Genomic DNA, 21,348 nt, shown 5'->3' on the forward strand with positions numbered 1-21,348 from the left:
AGTGTTCCAGGGACGCTGCCAGCACCTCGCTGGATCGAGCCATTATGTCTAATGCCATTCAATACCATCCCTTTGCGTTTGATGTCTAAAACAGAAGACTGAAATTTGAAGAGAAGGAAGTACTTGGGATGCCAAATGCACCCCAGACTATAGCTTTATGCACAACCTTTAGACAGAAATTTGTTAATGCTCCCTTCTTCAAAAATCATATACCTTCAGGTAATTTCTTCCTAACGTAACTAAGGTACAATGATTTTGGCCAATACAGCTTAACTTTTTTTGAGATTCTGTTGCTGGACAATTTTCCTCCCTCATTGGAGAGGTAAAATTTTCCTGTCTTTGCCTTAGAAAATAAAACGGTTCATAGGCAAGAATAAAAATCATATCCTCCATTTTATTTTTTGATTAAGTTCACTTATTTTGTGGGGGTAAGAATTTCTTTCGTTTGGATCTTCAGGGTATTGGCCCTGTGAATGTGTGCCCATTTCTCCACTATTTGCCAGTCCCACTGAGCCAATCTTCTACCAAGACTGAAAATAGACCATAGTTCTCATTTCTTGAACAGGTATCATCAGGAGAGCCGAGGGGGAGACCATTAGGCAGCCCCACATTTTCCAACTCAACAGGTGGAGGACATGGGATTTTTACGTTCTTTGGGGATTGAACCCCCACACACCACCAACTCCCTTAGCCTTTCAGGATAAGTATTTCCAATCCCTCAGAGATTTTCTTAGGAGAGACCCTAACGACAATGGTGCTTCTGTGAAGGACTGAGGAGAGCTGGTGGAGGATGCAGGTAGGAGAGAAGTTAGGCTGAGAGGAGAGGTGCTGGGATGGGACGTTTGGTTTCCTGACAAGTGACCGACTAGAGAGAGAAGGCGCGGAGTGGCAGCGGCAAGAACAACGTGGAAAGGACGGAAAACGCGAAGAGTGGCGCCCTGGCGGACCTGGGGCGGGGCAGAGTGGTAAGGGTCACGCCAGGACGTACCCGGCTGTGGGCCGGGGGAGGAGAACCCGGAGGGACAGCAACGAACTTGCTGGGGGCTCCCGGACCCGAGCTCCGCCGATGAGGTCAGCGGAGGCTAGGCGCCGGGAGGAGGCCAGTAGAGCCCCCAGACACGAGTGTCGGGAGGCCAGCGGAGGGGCGGGACGGGACGGGAAATGGGACGAAGAGCAAGAGCTGGGGGAGGAGGGAAGAGGGGGCGTCGGCGCTGCAAGCCGGAGGCGGCCCGACAGGGATCGTTTCCTTCCGGAGAGGAGGCCGGCTCTGGACTGAGGCGCGGACGGGGGGCGTCCAAGGGCGGGTGACGGGGAAATACCGCGGCCCGCGCTTCTCTCCGGCTGGCAGCGGTGCCGCCTGCGGCTCCTCCTCCGGGCCAGCTCGGAGCCCGGCGGCGGGGGGAGCGGGAGGCGGGAGTGAGGGCGGGGGCTCGGGAAGGAGGGAGGAGGGAGGGCCCAGGCGCGCCACTGACAGGGTGGCAGCCTAGGAGCGGACGCGTTGCCGCCGCCGCTGCTCCTCCTCCTCCTCCTGCAGCTCCTCTCGCTGCCGCTGCTGCCGCCACCGCCGCCGCCGGGAGAAGTTTCACTCTCGACCCTTGCTCGGAGCCCCGGCCCAGAGCTGAGCGGGAGCCCGGCAGGCAGCTGCAGCCCGCGGCAGTCGAGGCGTCCGCGGCGCTTCGACCTCCAGCCGGTGTCGGCGCCTAGGCGGCCGGCTGCGGCCGCGGCTGGGGGCGCAAAGGCGGAGGAGGGGCGGGTGTGAGCCGGGGAAACCGCGTGCCGCGCCGCGACAGCCCAGCGAGCGTCCGCGCTCGGGACAGCCGCGATGGCTGTGCGCTCTCGCCGCCCGTGGATGAGCGTGGCATTAGGGCTGGTGCTGGGCTTCACCGCCGCGTCCTGGCTCATCGCCCCCAGGGTGGCGGAGCTGAGCGAGAGGAAGAGACGCGGCTCCAGCCTCTGCTCCTACTACGGTCGCTCTGCTGCTGGCCCCCGCGCCGGCGCTCAGCAGCCGCTCCCCCAGCCCCAGTCCCGACCACGGCAGGAGCAGTCGCCGCCCCCCGCGCGCCAGGATCTCCAGGGGCCACCGCTGCCCGAGGCAGCACCCGGGATCACCAGTTTTCGAAGCAGCCCCTGGCAGCAGCCACCTCCGCTGCAGCAGCGGCGGCGAGGACGCGAGCCTGAGGGCGCGACGGGGCTTCCCGGTGCTCCAGCGGCCGAGGGGGAACCCGAGGAGGAGGACGGGGGCGCGGCTGGGCAGCGGAGAGACGGCCGGCCGGGGAGTAGCCACAACGGCAGCGGGGACGGGGGCGCTGCCGCCCCGAGCGCCCGACCCCGGGACTTCCTGTACGTGGGGGTGATGACCGCGCAGAAGTACCTGGGCAGCCGCGCGCTGGCCGCGCAGCGGACCTGGGCGCGTTTCATCCCGGGCCGCGTGGAGTTCTTTTCCAGCCAGCAGCCCCCCAACGCCGGCCAGCCCCCGCCACCCCTGCCTGTCATCGCGCTACCGGGTGTGGACGACTCCTATCCTCCCCAGAAAAAGTCCTTCATGATGATCAAGTACATGCACGACAACTACCTGGACAAGTATGAGTGGTTCATGCGCGCCGACGACGATGTCTACATCAAAGGTGACCTCCCTGCGCCGGCTTTCCAGCCTGCCAGTCTCCCCGACTCCTTTCTCTGTAACCGGTCCTAGCCCCTGCCCAGCCCCTCCGCTGCTTCTCTGCCAGCACGTGCTTCGGGCTCCCACAGGCCCTGGCCCGCCCTCCCCACCCCTTGCATCCGCCCACAATTCGTAGCCCGTTCCTCGTCTTCTGCAATCTGGACCCTCCTCACACCTGCCTGGCTTTATTCGCCTTCCTCACTTGCTGTTTTCGGTGCCGCCTCGCGCTTGTCCCTTAGTCTTTACCTTGTCGGAGAGGTTAGAAAAGGAACCTTAGAGCTAAACCAAAGGCCATTCCCACTCTGCCCTCCTCTGAAAGCCCCTGCTGATGGTAGTTTCCCCAATCGGTCCAGAGGGGCGTGGTCTTTGGTGCAGGAAGGGAAGACGGAGGATGCTAGCTACAACTAGTCTGGAGATCCAGTGTTCTGGCTTTGGATCTTGCTCTTTTGTTTAAACTGGATCTAGCGCACTTTTGGAACTGCTCAGATTGAGGAATCGTCTTCGCTGTCCCGGACCCTTTCCTGTGTGTTCCCTTCCCTTTGGCTCAACTCTCCACATACTGGGAGTCCTTGGCCATCCCCACCGTGCCAGCGCGCTGCTCCTTCCAACCACTACAGTTCAGCACCAAGCCGTCCCCCATCCCCCCGCCACACCTCAATAAAACCCTGAGAGGATGGGCATGTTGTAAGGAATTGGTGGTGGGGGAAAAGAGGAAAGCACCCGCTAATAAGCCAGACCCCTGGGAACAGCAGACTGTACTAGCACACACTAGTATTGGTTCCTTTCCAGTGCATTTTGATGGCCGCGGTGATAAGCAGAGGCTGGAAGTCCTTCCCAGAACCACAGGCAGCCACAGCAAGAAAAAACTTTTTTTGTCAGTTTAAAAGAGGCGCGGTCTTTTCCCCGGAATGTGGGCGGCTCTGGACAGAGAATTTCTAAACTCAGCGGATCAAAGTTCTTTAGGTCAGAGAAGTGAATCTTTCCAGTCCAGCCAGTTGCTGAGATGGGGAGCAACGCAAGGGAAGCAACAGGGTTGTACCGAATGAGGTTTCTCTGTGCTTTCCACATTTCCTTGCTTCCCGGTCAAAGGGGGGCAGCCCTTCCTTATTTTATGCCTTTCTACTCGTAGCCTCATTGCTTCCTCCTGATTCGGATAGTACTTTTCACATAATGAAAGAAAAACGAACAAAAAGCCAAACAATAAACCCAAACTGTTGCATTTTGGCACAAGGAATTAGTGTAATCATAATAACTAGAGATTTCTTGGCTTTGGATTGGAAGGAGGGAAGTCACTCTAGAGCAGGTTGGAATAGAAAATACTGATAATTGGATATAAAAATAAAGAATGGTCTCATTACATTTTTAACAGTGGTATTTAGGATTGACTCAAAGAAGAAAGCTTCCTCTACTTTAAGTTCCTTGCCTTGGATATCTCAAAATTACAAAGGTTTCCTGGCAGAAGTTTGCCACATTTTGCAGGGAATTTATAAAATGCATTAACAGCACCTACTTCTTTCATTTGTTTTAATACTTCGAAAGATTGTCCTTCAGAACATTAAAATGACATATTATTTCAATTTCTATTAAGAATGAAATGTGTTTTGAATTAAGAACCCAATAATAGCTGAAACTCATTGAGATACACGGGGCAAGGCATGGGATCAAGATAATGACTGCAGATGCTGTGCTCATCAAAAATGGTAGTAAAGATGCTGACTGGGAATATGAAGAAGGTGACTCTCTACTTATTCCAGTGTATCACTTAGAATACCAAGTGCTTCTCAACTGTTTTAGCTGCAAAATTTTATTTTTAAACGTTTTTTCTGAACTTAACAAACTGCAAGTGAAACCAATTACACTAATTTTTGACAAACTTTTTTTTCTAAAAAGGTGCCTTCCCAAATTAAATTTCAAGACAGGTTTGAATCAAACATCCTCCAAAACTGTGTGGGTTGTATATGACTGAAGTTTAGTTAATGGCAAAACACTGAACTAAACCAATTATGAGTAAAAATAATTATTAGGTATTAAGAGTCAGCCAAAACAATGCTAAATACCAGTATTTAACATTATTTTATATTCCTGGGAACTTTTTGTTACTTCAAATGTACTAAGAAACCTGTCTTTACTTTCCTTGTCATTATTTCACTTTTTACAGAAAATTGATGATTGTCAGAGCTGTTAAGGTTTTTCAGTGACCTTAACCAGAAGCTGGTACAATTTTAATATGTTTAAATTAATAACTATGAATTAGTCTTTTAAAAATAATAGAGTATTGGAAGAGGCTTTTTCTTCTTTTCAGTTGTGTAAGACTGAGGATTTTAAGCACAATGTTGAAAGTTCTGTCCCTTACCTTGTACATGATAAGTGATTATGAAATAAGGGGACATAGTAATTGTTGCCTTTCTTTTTGTAGGTGATAAATTAGAAGAGTTTCTTAGATCGCTAAACAGCAGTAAGCCTCTCTACCTGGGACAGACTGGCCTGGGGAATATTGAAGAGCTTGGAAAGCTGGGACTGGAGCCTGGGGAAAACTTCTGTATGGGAGGACCTGGCATGATCTTTAGCCGAGAAGTTCTCAGGAGGATGGTGCCACATATTGGTGAATGCCTTAGAGAAATGTACACGACTCACGAGGATGTGGAAGTAGGAAGATGTGTTCGCCGTTTTGGTGGGACTCAGTGTGTCTGGTCTTACGAGGTAAGCATGGAGCTGTGATGAAAATGTTCACATAGTACATATACATGCCATTTTATAATCTAGGGCAGCGATTCTATTCATTCTCTCTGTATCTTTGTATTTACTTGAAAGTGATAGTAGCAGCCCTTAAGGGATACAAGAGTGGGAGATAACTTTCTCATTAGGTGTCAGGCCTGTCTGAGACTTTGTTATTAGCATGCCCCTTAACTTTAAGCAGTGGCCTATACTTATGGCCACATCTCTGGAAGATGCTTATATCCTCCCCTGCTTGATTTATTGGTGCTTATATACATGTGAATCTATTTCCCTTTTCTAACAAGAGGTTTAATTTTACTCTTCTCTTTAGCTGTAGCCTTTAGCATTTGGTACTGTGCCTTTTTATTTTATTTTATTTTATTTTGGTTAGGTGCGTAATGGCATCTCTTTGTTTTTAAATGGTTAAAATCTGAAGTTTCTTTGGATATTTTCCAGTGGAAATTTAACATATTTTTAAAAGTATCAGAAAAGTAAACTAATAGTGTATCATTTATGGTAGATGTATTCACAAAATTCCAATCACTGTATTTCCTTAGGCATACAAAAGGAATGAGTTGTCTGGAAAAAAGCAGAAGTTTAAATGGTGTGCAGTAGCTGCTTAGTATTTTTGACAGGTTCCCTAAAATTTGTTTATGTCTATTCTTATGCTATTTTCTGAAAAGGAACCATTATTTAAATAATCTTAGCTATTTATTTATTGCTGTGATCATTTTTATGAAATACTTAGAGATTTTTTCTTCAGAAATTGATTTTGAAATGTAATAACATTTTATTTAAAATAGATTTCCTAAAAGATAATTTAAGTAAAAATTTATTTAACGTTAAAATAATGTATTGTTTTTAGTATAGTTTGGTTTTCAAGTAGTTGGAATTTAGTATTATTTTAGCTACGGAGTGCACAGCTTTGTAAATTATATCTTAACTCCTTTGCTTATGTTTTCAAATTTTTCATGTCACTTAGTATAGAAGAAACATTTTATGAAAATACGTTCCCTGTGAAGTCACCAAATACACAGTTTCATTTGTTTTTTTTTTGTATTGTAAGTGTAGTCTCACTATAGTTAATTTTGCTTTCTCTTTCATACTTTGTGGTATTTATACTTTGGGGACATATTTTATACATTACAGAAAGTGAAATTTATTAGTCAGTCATTTGAAATAGGCATGAAAATTTGAAATGATTATGTTGCTGATTTCTTTTGATAATAAAATGGTAATTTGTAAAAACTATCCTACAACTACCCTTTAGGATAAAAATTTATGTAAAAACATTACAGTTTAGAGACAGGTAATCTAGAATAAACTCAATAAAATATTTCTTCCTTTGTTATAAAACAAAGTAAAAGACAAAAATATTCAATACAGAGAACACATTCAGTTGATTTTGTTTACATACTGTTATTGTTTTGCAGGTATTTACTTTGCATGGATAAGTAAAAAAATATTTGTGTGGATAAGTAAAAAAATCTCACCTGTAGTTAACAATATAGATGGGAAATTATTGTGTTTTATAGGATACTTTATTACCTTAACATAATATATAAAATTTTAACCAAGATAGTGTTTAGGTGTTCCTCTTTTCAAGTTCTCATTGATTCTGCTATGAAGGCCTAGTCTTCACCTAGCATTCCATTCATTCATGTTCAAGACAGTAAGATATGCACAAAAATTGGGAGCTCAAAAATTGATTTAATATTTTATTTATAATATAGGCCTTTGTTCTGGTTAAAGTGAAGAGAAGTTATATTATAGATGTGCACCCTGTCTATTAGAATAAGTGCAATCTTAGATCCTTTTATTAACTGATGTAAGAGCAAACAAAAGAGATTCCAAGTCTTACAGGCTGTAACCTGGTGAATATAACATTTTCCATAACTTTTCGTAATACATTTGAATTTAGACTGACACTTGACCATCACTGACTTATGAATCCGTATAAAACTAAACTAATTGTCTGAACATGTTTTCCTAGCATTATAAAATATTTTCTAGATAAGTACTGTTGACTTTATGTTTTGCTAAGTTATTATATAGAATTTACTTTGTATTGGGATTTCAGTCATTAAAGGAGCTATTTAAACAGTATTTATTTAAGGGAGGCATTGATTTAATTCTAATAAAAAATCTCAAAAGTCTTATATAGAGAAATGATGGTAAATTTTATTACCAAGAGATATGTGAAAAAGCATTGTTAGCAAAACTAGTAAAGATACATATACAAAGAGATTATATCTAAATTTTAATACTAGATTGTGTTCTATGTTTCATGAGACACCTAAGTACGTAACTTGGGGCACAGCTAAACTGGGTATAACATTCACAGATCCCATACTTCACTTTCTAATTTGGATTTTATGTTAGTGGAAATGGTGTCCATATATGATACTGTTCATATTATATAGAAAGATTGGTCTATTCTACTCCAGGTTGGCATTCTCAGTAAAGGTGAGATTTTACATCTGCTCATTAAAAAAGCTATGAAATTGATCATTACTTTTTTCCCATAGTTCTTTTAAAAGCACTATCTGCGATAGAATTTTGGTAAATTTTAAAATTTCTTTTATCTATGCCTTTCAAAAATTTTAGGATTTTTTTTTTTTTTTGGTTTATCCTCCTAACAAAAGTTCTTTCAGAGTTGAGAGTCCTGTTAAGGTGGCATGTTCATGATTTTTAAGTTTGAATAGATGAAGTGTTCATGATAGAATGTCATCTTTTAAAAATGGTGAACGTGCTTACAGATCTTATAAAAAGAGAATTGAAATAATTATTAAATAAAATATATAATTGTATAGTTTCCTTGAATATAAGTTATATTTTTTAAAAATCCAGGATTGAAGCTTCTAGTATTCTTAACTGCTAAACTGAAATGACTTTCTCTGTGTTTGTATATACTATTAAAAATATGTTGTAAAAGAGAAAGAGAGAGAAAGGTAATAGCGGGATTTGAACTGGGGTTTGAGCCACCATCCTAACACTTACTAGTTTAATTGTCTTTTGCAAGTTACTTCTTTAAGTCTTGTGTAATTCAACTGAAAGTGGAGATTTTAAGAGTGTTTATCTCATACATTTCAGGAAAGATTAGGTGAAATAATCCATGTAAAGCCCTTAATGTAGTGTCTGTCACATAGTAAATTTTCAATAGATGTTAGTTTTTATTGTTCTAATGTTATAGATATCACGTACTATATTATACAACATGGATTCATATATTTCACTTAATAATCATTAGTAATGGATGGGTGATTCATTTACATCAAAAGGGTCAAAATAAAAAATAAATTCTCAGAGAGTTAAGCTTTTTTTGGCAAAGAATAAGAAAGCAGTATGTTGCAGTATTTTAGAAATATGAGGAATTCAGTATTAGTAAAACTTACTATGGGCTGGGTGCGGTGGCTCATGCCTGTAATCCCAGCACTTTGGGAGGCTGACGCGGGCGGATCACTAGGTCAGGAGATCGAGACCATCCTGGCTAACATGGTGAAACCCCGTCTCTACTAAAAATACAAAAAATTAGCCAGGCGTGGTGGCGGGCGCCTGTAGTCCCAGCTACTTGGGAGGCTGAGGCAGGAGAATGGCGTGAACCCGGGAGGCAGAGCTTGCAGTGAGCCAAGATAGCCCACTGCACTCCAGTCTGGGAGACAGCAAGACTACGTCTCAAACAAACAAACAAACAACAACACAAAAAAAACTTACTATGAAATATGGACACCTGTTTTAAAAATGCATTACAAGTATCTGTTTCAGTCTTTGCACCTAATATGTATAAGATATATATAACTGAATTTGAGGATGTTGTGTGGAAAATACTACTTAACAAGTTATTATTTCATATACATATATAAAGAATCCCAAACAGATCTACATAAGGAAAAAAATTACAGTATAGATTTCTAAATTAATTGCCAGAACAATGGCCCCCTTTTTTGAGTTTCTCTGGCATCTTCAGTAGGGAAGGAAGTGAGTAGTATCTCATTCTCCAGTCAACTCATGAACACCCAGGGGCTTGTCTCTCAAGGCAGTGGGAACCTCCTCCTGGTGTACCTCAGGTCTTTGAGGTAATGATCTGCAGCTTCTGGCCTTTCTCACAATAAGGCCCAGGTGGTCTGGGGAAATATGTCTTGCTTGTTGGTCTCTTGCTCTTTTTCTCTGTCTTCTCTGCTCACTTTTTCTATTTCCTTCTGCTTGGTGATAGATAAAATAAATTTCAAATGTATTTTGATATGTACTGCTTTTCACCAGGTTCCTAGTAAATTAATGTGCTCATATAGGCCAATCCAGATATCTTAAAAGATCACTGGATGTGCACCCAGACCACAGTAGATCACAGTTAGGGCTCCAGCATGGTCTGACCTGTTCAGAATAAAGAGGCCTTTGGTTGAGGGTGAGCCTTATACAGACTGGTTCTTTGTGTGCCTGTGATCATTGGAGAGTCTAAATTGAGATTCTCCCTTTCCCACTTAGGATTGAGGCATCTTGTTTTAAGGCCATATGGCAGATGTTAATAACCAACAGACTTCATGGGTTATACCTCAAACTTTATAAGCAAAGATTACTAACTGAATGAAGCATGCATTCTATTCTATTCACTCTGCAAGTGTTAGAATTTATTGGCCTCTCCTGTTGGCAAAGATCACACTTTTGGTTGAGCTCTATCTTGGCTACTGCTTTTCTAGAGCTGCAATCTGGCAGTTTGGGAGGCTGCATATGGCTCTTAAACATTGTTTGGCACATAGAGTATTTTAAGGTTTTTTGCTTTTGTTTTTGTTTTTTGACACCTTTAGCAGAGGCAGGCAATCTACAGTTCCCTTCATGTCCTCTTATTATTTGTAAGACTCTTCTTTCACGTTTATTTTCCCTGCCTGGCTTACACAGGCATAAAAGTTTTGATCTTTTGAACTAGATAATGCACATATTGCAAGTTTCATGATAATATTCTGTAGAAAATGAAGTGATTTTCCAGTGAGACTGAGAGGCATATTTAAAATACTTTAATTTATGGAAGAGTTAATATGTTACAAATTTGGCCATTAAAATTGTATATCATATAACATAGTTACATTTTATTATAGATATGTTTTTAGTAAATAACAAAAATATTCTCACTGTTAAAAATTATTTATACATTCATGTTCATTTTGTGTATTAGCAGAACTGAAAGTTTTGTTTTTTGATTTTGTTTTTAACAAGATCACTTATATTCAATTCATAAAATAATTTTAATTCTGATTATTGTTCTTCTCCCTTTGAAGGAGTTTTGCATTTCTTCTAAGAGTCAGTTTAAGAATAGTTTGTATTTATCATTTTAATGTTTGCAGTAAAATAGAGCCAAAGAAGATATCTATTTCATTCAATTAAATGTTATTTCAAAGACAGTAGAGTTCTATGTTGGTAAAAATATTTATCTGTAGTTTTAAAAATTATTTCATAAGACTAACTAGATTTTCATTAGACTCCTTAAAGTGATAATTTTACACTAGAATGTTTTATGTTCAATCTTAGTTTCTTAAAGTCTGTAAACACCCTAGGAAATTACATTATTTCACAAAAGGATACGTTCTGGAAGTGTTTTCCTGAGCTTGTAAGTAATATCAGAAAGCTGTACCACATGAAACTGAACTATCAATAAGTTCTTAATAACATATTTTTAAGGTTAAAATATCTGTGTTATTCTTATAGGGCTGCTGCACATCCTTCTTAGCTTCCTATTCCATATAAATTTCCCTTTTTTTTGACACAGAGTTTCACTCTTGTCGTCCAGGCTGGAGTGCAATGGTGCAATCTTGGCTCACTGCAACCTCCCCCTCCCAGGTTCAAGTGATTCTCCTGTCTCAACCTCCCGAGTAGCTGGGATTACAGACATGCACCACCACACCCAGCTAACTTTGTATTTTTTTTAGTAGAGATGGGGTTTCTCCATGTTGGTCAGGATGGCCTCGAACTCCCGACCTCAGGTGATCTGCCTGCCTTGGCCTCCCAAGGTGCTGGGATTACAGGCGTAAGCCACCGCGCCCAGCCAAATTTCCCTCTTTTCTAATGTTGATTTTACTCAATCATGAACATGTTTATGCCCCCAAAGTATATTCATATATATGAAAAAGTATAAGACAGGGATTTTGATTTAAAATTCAGTCTTTCAAAATCTTTTCTTGGTCTGATTCAGTCACAATTTAGTTTTTAACTTTACTAAAAGCAGTAAGCTTCTCACACCTACTCTTCCCACTCCCATCCCACTTGTCAGATGAAATCATCATGCATCGATTTTGTAAAACTTCTTTTCTTCCACACTGTTTTCTTCATTATACAAAATAAAATTGCATTCTGAGTTGATGGAGAAGCATGATATGGTAAGCGTTGTAGGCTTAGATAGTTCATTTTTATCACTAACTGATGTCTTATCACCTAAATTGTGACAATTTATGCTTTCCAAGAAGATGATTTACTACAATTATGAAAAATGTTAAGTTTGGAAGATGCCTACAGGCAATTCGAAATAAGCTCTGTGATAACAAAAATACTCATATTAATTTAAAAACTTTGAATATTCTTTCTCTTTAATTGATCACAAACATTCTAATTTCCTGAAATAATTCCAGGTCAGTTTCCTACTTTCCCTTTCTTTGTTTTAGTCTCCAAAAAGCTATGTTTTGGGAAACATTTATTTTAGTCTCTTTTCTATTTAGTGAATTATGCTGAAATTACAGAGAAATATATTCTACTATATAACTATATTGCATTTAATTTTTATTATAGCATGTTATTTTTGCACCAGGTATAGCTGTTAATCAGGCATTTCAGTTAAAAAAATTCATTGAAATTAGAAACAAAATCAGCTGAGTTACATGAGTCATTATCTGATATTATTGAACCACAAAAAAGCCTAAGTAAACTGAAAAATTGAGGAGTTGCAGTTCTTCACAATTCTAATGTTCTCTTAAATACTGTCCTAACCATTAAACAACATTCTAGTTGAGGCTTAACTACATATAAATCGGTTTTAGTCGTGATCTGTGTTTAAAGATACTCTGTCTTAGAAAGTGTATAACACGTTTCTAAATTAACTGAATCAAAATAATGTGTTTAAAAAATAAGCAGGCACAATTTTTGAAGTAACAGATGAACAAAATGCATTTATTAATTTTTTGAAATTTAAAAAGTTTTACTCAACCTTTGTAATTTTGAAAGCTATGCTAATCATTCTTCACAGTCAGTGGTATCTGAACATGTCATTATCTCTTTCAGTTTCATTATTTTTTATTGCAAAGCTATTTGTTTATTTGTAGAGTTTCTGTGTCTCAAAAAGTGGTGGTTTAAAGAAATTAATATGTGTAATATTAATATAGATACTTTATAGTAAAATACAATTAAAATGTGAAGAAATAAGAGAAAAGTATGCAGAAAATATGATAAAACCATAAAAATACATGTTGGGTTCCTGTTTTCCTGGCATGAAAGAGAACTCTAACTTCTTTTGATACTGAGACCTGAGAAATCTCCCCCAGAGAACAGAAGGAAGTTGTGAGGGATGTAGCAGATCACATCCTTAGCACCACTTTTATAAATAGAGTAGCATGGTTTAATTTGGATGTTCCTTAATAATTCTCTCAATAGAAGCCAGGGCTACAACTCAAAAGGGCAATTCTACAAAAGAAATTCAACTTAGAGATAATACAGTTATGGTCATAGTGTACTATTATTTGGTTCCTTGCTTGATTTTGTTTTAAAATTTAGCATACTCTTCAAAGAGCCCTTCAAGGATGTTATGTCTCACTCAAATGTTTTATATGAGGTTGCCCAACAGCAAGTTTGAGATATGCATATTCTCTGGTGAGAACCCAGAGTGTGGCTATTGTATTGTTGATTAACGGCAGATCTATAGTTATGCTTTGCTAATCAAGAGGAGGGCAGACATTAAATATACCAACCACAAATGGAGGAAACCAACTAGGTAAGGACAGGATGGCCCCCCAAACCGCGGAGCACAGAAGAGGTTCAGAGAATTCTAAACAGCTTGGGTTAGAAATGTGGTCACCTAGCTACTGAGATGATTATTTAAAAGGTCTGCTTTTATAATAATAATTTAATTTTAAGGTAAAACTTTCATGTAAAAATTAAAAAATGGAAAAATCGGCATTTTAATTAAAACTGTATTTTAATAATCTGATAACCTATTGTACAGAAATAATGTTATATGAAGTAAGGATATTTAATATACGTGAGTATCTCATAAAATATGAAAAAATATGGTGTTAAAATAAATTGAAAATGTTCTGCCTTAGAATTCAGTCATTTCACATCTTATGTAGCTAAATGATTTTATTTGCTCAAATGTATTTATTGAGCAGTTTTTATCAGCAGTAAACAACACACATGCCTTCCTTGTCTTCATGGAGTGCATAAGAAGGAGGAGTCAGGCTTCCTACTGATCTCTTGGTTTCAAATCTAATATAGAGTTGGGTTTCTCATCTCTGACATCCTTCTAAATTGTTTTTTTTTCATTGTAGGTCATGAAATATCTCTAGTTGGGTCCAACTTTGGTACCTCTCTAAGAACTAGGACCAAATTATTCTTATTTGAGTTTTCTTAAGTAAGCCTCTTCTTTTGTTTATATATCTATCCCTTGAAGAGGAGAAAAATAAAGACATTTTTAGTAATTTTCTTGTATATTAATATATTTTATGCCTGTTGAATCACACAAATAACTAGGATTTTGTATTTTAAGTTTAGCACTAGATTACCTGGCTTCTTACTCTAGTTTTGCCATTCACTAGCTGTGTGGCCTTACACAAGTTATTTAACCTCTCTGTGCCTTAGTTTCCTCATCTGTCTACAATGGGTCAGCCCTCATATCTGAGGTGCATTGTTTCTAAGACCCCCATGGATACTAAAATCTATGGATGCTAAAGTTCCTTATATAAAATGGTGTAGAACAATAGGCCTTCCATATCTTTGGATGTGGATGTTATTACAACAGAGAGCCTGTTGTAATAACAGTGCTTACTCACTAGAGCTGTTATGAAGATTAAACGAGTCAATGCAAATAGCAGCATTCAGAGTAATGTCTCACAGTGTTAAGCATTCTACAACTACTAGCTATTTTTGCAGAAGCAGAAAGGCATGAAATAGTGCCAACTTCACAGAGCTGTTGTGAGGCATAAAAAGGTCAGTGTATTAGAAGCCCTTAGAATAATGCTTGCCACACAATAAACTCTGCATAAAGGTTAACTATTATTACTATTTTCCAGCTTATAATGTTTATATTATTTGTTCCCCTCATGGGAGTGGGATAATGTTGATTGGATAGGTTTTCATTGCTATTTCTTTTTGTATGGTGGGCTTTGCTGTAATAGGGAAGGTGTTCATTCAGAGTGGTTCCTGACAGTGCAATAGAATTTTCAATGGACTTTGAAAAAATTCTGATGCTGGACCCCACCCTTCATCCGTTATGTCAAAATCTCTTACAGGTGAGGCCTGCAGCATGGATAGTGTTTAAAACTTCTCAGGTGACCCTAATTTGGCTTCAGGGTTTCAACCACTGTGTAAATTTGTTTTATCAATTTTCCATATTCAAATATCAAGTCTATTTTAATCAAACTAACTATTTGTTAAAAGTTAGTTTTGCTTTGTTTTCCTTTTGGGGAATCACAGGAGAGTAATGAACACTTCTGCATTTCTGTTCTTGTCTGGCCTGTTATTCGTCTGTTCCAAAGAACTAATCATTGGACTTTAAGCCATCACTGACAACTCTATGTTTTCTCACGATCTGATTTTCATGGTTCATATATTAATTACCCTTTTCTTAAAAAATATCCAAGGTGGATTTTAAAACATTCTCATAAAGATATGTTTTTACTGTAGAAGGCTTAAGGTTTATAGTTGTGTTTATTTATTACATCTCAGTAATACGTAATAAGAGAGTTCTTAAGAGTGGAATGTCTACATTGGCTCGATTGCTTTAACATTGACTTAAATAATTTGATCTCTGATGGACAAAGGTATCAGAACTACATGTGTGATTAAATAATAACTTTTTAGATTTTTTAAAAGCTTAAATGGGTAATTTTGATTCTATGCCATCACTCTCAACAAATAGTTTTGAGCCCACTGCTATAGGTGACTGCTATGATGGCGGAAAGTACAGGATACACAGGAGTTTAAGGGAAGAAATGCCCGAGGAGAGCAGGAAAATGCCTCCTCCAAACTGGAAGTAACACATAGGGGCAATGCCAGGGGAGTGGGGATGCATGGGCAGGCAAAGATGGAAGAATAGTACACTGGATAATGTGTTTGGTTCCAGCATATGTACAGGCGGGAGATGTGAGGCCCAAAAGCTGTAGTTAGAATCCAATTGTGAAAGGCCTTTTATGTAATGTTCAAAGGTTTAGATCATACATTGTAGATCAGTGATTCTCTTTTTTTTTAAAAAAAAAAAATTTATTCTGCTAATATATTTTTTTAGAAGGTAAAATCATGATTCTTGCAAAAATATACACATTGAAGGTCTTATTTATTTCATCAATTAATAAAGAAATAATGCTACCAACTGTTCAGAGAAGAACCCAAAGACAGTTACACATATCAGTATTAGAGAATGCTGGGATAAATGTGCAAATAGATGCAAAGGTAGGAAAACTGTTAATATCTATAAGGTGTTGTCAACTAATCAATTGCACTCAGTGGACATAGTTGGTGTATTAGTCTTTTCTCACACTGCTGATAGAGAGATACATGAGACTGGGTAAATTATAAAGAAAAAGAGGTTTAATGGACTCACAGTTCCACGCGGCTGGGGAGGCCTCACAATCATGGCGGAAGGCGAAAGGCACATCTTACATAGCAGCAGGCAAGAGAGAGAATGAGAACCAAGTGAAAGGGGTTTCCCCATGTAAAACCATCAGATCTTGTGAGACTTATTCACTACCATGAGAACAGTATGAGGGAAACGGCCCCCATGATTCAGTTATCTCCCCCGGGTCCCTTCCACAACACGTGGGAATTATAGGAGCTACAATTCAATATGAGATTTGGGTGGGAACACAGCCAAACCATATCAGTTGGCATTCTGTCAATGACACTGATTTGTATAACTATAATAAAACATTTTTATTCTTATTATATATTAACAAGTTATAGTTGTATATGTATGTATAAGGTAAAAAGTGGTATAATGATTTTTTATACAGTGTGGAGTGATTAAATCAAGCTAATTAACCTATTCATCACCTCAAATATTTGACATTTTTTTCTGAAGAGAACATTCAAGATTTACTCTTAGTTATGTTGAAATGTACAGTATTCAAGTATTAACCATATTTACCATGCTGTGCAACAGATTCAATTAAAAAAACAAACTTTTTCTATCTAATTGAGGCTTTTTAATCTTTGATTGTCATCCCCCTATTTACCCCACCTGAAGTCCCTGGTAACCACCATTCTACTCTCCATCTATGAGTTCATTTGCTTTAGATTCCACGTAGAAGTGAGGACATGTGGTACAGTGGTCCTCCACTAATCCACAAGGAATAGGTTTCTTTTTTTGTTTGTTTGCTTTTTGTTTTGAGACAGAGTCTTACTCTGTCACCGAGGCTGGAGTGCACTGGTGCACGATCTTGGCTTACTGCAACCTCCGCCTCCCAAGTTCAAGCTATTCTCCTGCCTCAGCCTCCTGAGTAGCTAAGATTACAGACATGCGCCACTACATCTGACTAATTTTTGTATTTTTGGTAGAGATGGGATTTTGCCATGTTGGCCAGACTGGTCTTGAGCTCCTGATCTCGTGATCCACCCACCTTGGCCTCTCAAAGTGCTGGGATTACAGGTGTGAGCTACCATGCCCAGCCAAGGAATTGGTTTCAAGACCCCTGGTGGATGCCTGAAACCCTCTGTAGTACAGAACCCAGTTACCATCAGTTGGAACACATTTCTCATTGTCTTCTATCCATAAATTTAACGCCTTTCTATTATAACTAAGCACTTATCACACACTGTGCTTGTAACTTTTACAGTTTGAAGTATATCAGTAAAGCTAGCACTAATTTCTTTCTCCTTCTTTGTAATTTCATGGATAGAAGTGTCATTCTTACATTAGACCTTAGCAACCCCACCATAAGATTTTTTTTTCTTTTTTATTTAAGACTGTGTTTCACTCTATCACCCAGGCTGGAATGCAGTGGTACAATCACGACCCTCTGCAGCCTCGACTTCCTGGGCTCAGGTGATCCTCCAACTTCAGCCTCCTGAGCAGCTGAGACTGCAGGCAGGCACCGCCATGCCCATCTAACTTTTTAATTTTTTTGTAGTGACGTGGTTTTGCCACGTTATCCAGGCTGATCTCCAACTCCTGAGCTCAAGTGATCTGCCTGCATTGGCTTCCCAAAGTGTTAAGATTATAGGCGTGAACCATCGTGCATAGCCGATTTTTTTTCTTAAGTCCAGAACTTTCACCTTTTCACTCCTAGGAGACATTATATGGCTTCTCTTTGGCATACCAAAATTGCCAGCATCGCTACTCTTGCACTTTGGGGCCGTTATTAAGTAAAACATGTACTATGCACAAGCACTATGATACCTTGACACAAGCATTATGATACCTTGAGCACAAGCACTATGATACCTTGACAGTCAGTCTGAGAAGCGAGGTGGCTACTGAGTGACCACCAGGCAGGTAGCATCTATAGCAGGGATCCACTAGATAAAGAGATGACTCATTTCCTGGGCAGGATGGAACAAGATGACTCAAGATTTTATCACTCTATCAGAACAGTGTGCAATTTAAAACATATAATTTGTTTATTTCTAGAATTTTTCATTTAATATTTTTGGACCAGAGATGAGTACAGGTAACTGAAACCCTCCACAGAAAGTGAAATGGTGGATTAGGGAGGACTACTGTATTTGTCTTTTTGTGCTTGCTTATTACATTAGCATAACGTTCTCCAATTCCATCCATGTTGTCACAGATGAGAGAATTTCTTCTATTTTTACTTTAAAACATTTTTATTTTTAATTTGTATGGTATATGTTGTATATATTTATACAGTGCATGTGATTTTTTGATACAGGCATACAATGCCTATATCAACTCAGGGTAATTGGGATATCTGTCATCTCAGGCCTTTTATCATTTCTTTGTGTTAGGAACATCCCAATGTCACTGTTTCGGTTATTTTAAAATATACGATGAACTATTTTCATCTATAGTCACCCTATTGTGCTACCAAATACTAGATCTTACTCATTCTAACTGTATTTTTGTACCCATTAACCATTCCCACTTTAACACACTCTACCCACCCCCAGCCTCTGGCAACCATCATTCTACTCCCCATCTTCATGAGTTGTTGTTGTTTTAATTCCCACATGAGTGAGAACATGTGAAGTTTGTCTTTCTGTATCTGGCTCATTTCACTTAACATAATGCCCTCTTGTTCTATCCGTGTTGTTGCAAATGACGGGATTTCATTCTTGTTTGTGGCTGAACAGTACTCCATTGCATAGATGTAGCACATTTTCTTTATCTGTTCATCCACTGATGGATACTTAGGTTGATCCCATATCTTGGCTATTGTGGGTAATTCTGTAATAAACATGGGTGTGCAAATATCTCTCCATTGTACTGATAACATTCTCCTTTGGATATATACCCCAAAGTGAAAATGCTGGAACATGTGGTAGTTCTATTTTTATTTTGGGGGGAGCCCCCATATTGTTTTTCACAATGGCTATTCTAATTTACATTCCCACCAAAAGTGTACAAGGTTCCCTTTTCTCCACATTCTCACCAACACTTGTTATTTTTGATCTTTTCATAATAGTCACTCTAACAGGCATGAGGTGATAGCTCATTGTTGTTTTAATTTACATTTCCCTGATGATTAGTGATGTCTAACTTTTTTTTTCATGTATCTGTTAGCCATTTATATGTCTTTTCAAAAATGTCAATTCAGGTCTTTTGCCCATTTCTTAATCATATTATTTGTTTTCTTTCTGTAGAATTGTTTGAATTCCTTATATATTTTGGTTATCAATCTCTTACTAGATATGTGGTTTACAATCATTTTCTCCCATTGTATAGGTTGTTTCTTTACACTGTTAGCTGTTTCCTTTGTTGTGCAGTGATCAGTTATTCTTAGAATTACCTGGAGTGATATAATTTGTCTAGAGCCGTGCCCATGCATAGTATTGTTGAAAATCTTTCCGGATGATTCTAATGAGCAGTCATGTTGGAAAATCAGTTCTGTAGATAATGGGGAGCTTTGAAGAGTTCTGAGTAGGTGAGCACCGTGATCAGATTACCTCTTGATGGCTGGAGCATAGAAGGATGTATTGGAGGTTTTTGTTCTTAGAGATTGTGACAATTGACAGCTATTTCCCCAGACCCAGTGAGAGATGAATTTTAAGTCATAGTGGAAATGGAAGTGAGGAGATGGACTTAAGAGCTAAGGAGGAAAGAGAATTTGCAGAACTAGTGATTGATTAGAGATGTAGGAGTGGGATGTGGGAATTTTTAAGATGATGCCTAGGTTTTGGATTTGGATGATAATAATATTCCTAGAGATAGGGTATAAGAGAAGAAAAAGAAAAAAAATAATATTCCTAGAGATAGGGTATAAGATAGGTGGTTGTTGTGTTTGAGCCATTGGGAGAGGGTGAAGAGGAGTGAGTTTTGCTTTGTGAACATCGAGTTTCATTCATTATTCATTTACTCAACAAATACTTATCGAGCATCTAATATGCCAGGCACTGTTCCAAGTGCTGGAGTTGTAGCAGTCAAAAAAAATAGACAAACTTCCCTAACTTATTTTATAATGGGAAAGACAAAATATAAGCAGGGGAAATGAATGCAGGGTGGTAGGTGTGCAGTTTTAAATAGGGTGGTTAGATGGACCTCACTGAGAAGATGATATTCAAGCTATGCAGATGTCTGAGGGAGAAGCTTTTCTGCAGGAAAGAGTAGGTGGACAAGTCCCCTTGGAAACACAATTGGCAGATCAAGAACTAGGCAGAAGGCAAGGGAAACTAGAATTGAAGAAGGCACTTTGGGACAGTAGTAAAACGGGATGAGAGAGGAAAAAACATGGGATATGAGGGCAGATATCATGTATGGCTTTGCAGCCCTTTGTGAAAACTTTTTAGTAGAAAAGTAAGGATCATCTAGCTGAATAACTTTCCCAGATTAGGCAGGCAGGGGTACAAATCCATTGTGAGTATTATCAGACTGCATAAATGTATTTGTTTTAAGTAAATTATATTCAAGGGTAAAGTAGTTAATATTTAAAATTAAAAAATAAATTGTATCACAGCCATAGAATTATAAAGTTTAAGATTTGATTTATTAAACTTAGTAATTTGTTTGAAAATTATATAAAATTTAAGTTCTAGTGACTTGAACTAAATCACTAATATAAAATGGTTCAAACACTAAAAAGCATAAAAATACATACAATGAAAAATCAATTTCTGTTCTCTATCTTCCTAGAGAGCTTCCCCCAACCCCCTACTAACCACTCTTTTTTATATTTCCATAGTTTCTCTCAAACATTAGACAACTTGATACATATGTTACCTCCTCTGCCCTCAATTTTTGTTTATCTCAAGAGGTGACATATTACTCAACATTGTTCTGAATGCTTTTAAAATTAGAATTAACGGCCGAGCGCAGTGGTTCATGCCTGTAATCCCAGCACTTTGGGAGGCCGAGGCAGGTGGATCATGAGATCAAGAGACCAAGACCATCCTGGCCAACATGATGAAACCCTGTCTCTACTAAAAATACAAGCATTAGCCAGGCATGGTGGCATGTGCCTGTAGTCCCAGCTGCTCGGGAGGCTGAAGCACAAGAATTGCTTGAACCTGGGAGGCAGAGGTTGCAGTGAGCTGAGATCATGCCACTGCACTCCATCCTGGTGACAGAGTGAGACTCCCTCTAAAAAAAAAAAAAAAAAAAAAAAAGAATT

At 39.3% G+C, this 21,348-nt stretch overlaps 1 protein-coding gene across 2 annotated transcripts in view; it reads left to right on the plus strand.

Annotated features, from left to right (window-relative positions):
- Nucleotides 1-381: 381 nt before the first annotated feature.
- The window catches only part of CHSY3 (chondroitin sulfate synthase 3), a 282,976-nt gene continuing 262,009 nt past the window's right edge, over nt 382-21,348 (plus strand). For both annotated transcript variants that reach the window (XM_001160577.6, XM_054684568.2), the window contains exons 1-2: nt 382-2,624; nt 5,076-5,359. In XM_001160577.6, coding sequence (XP_001160577.3) covers nt 1,823-2,624; nt 5,076-5,359 — 1,086 coding nt within the window. In that variant the 5' untranslated portion in view covers nt 382-1,822. The remainder of the gene's footprint in view (nt 2,625-5,075; nt 5,360-21,348) is intronic.

Source organism: Pan troglodytes, chromosome 4 (assembly GCF_028858775.2).
Source record: "Pan troglodytes isolate AG18354 chromosome 4, NHGRI_mPanTro3-v2.0_pri, whole genome shotgun sequence".
NCBI classification, from domain to species: Eukaryota; Metazoa; Chordata; class Mammalia; order Primates; family Hominidae; genus Pan; species Pan troglodytes.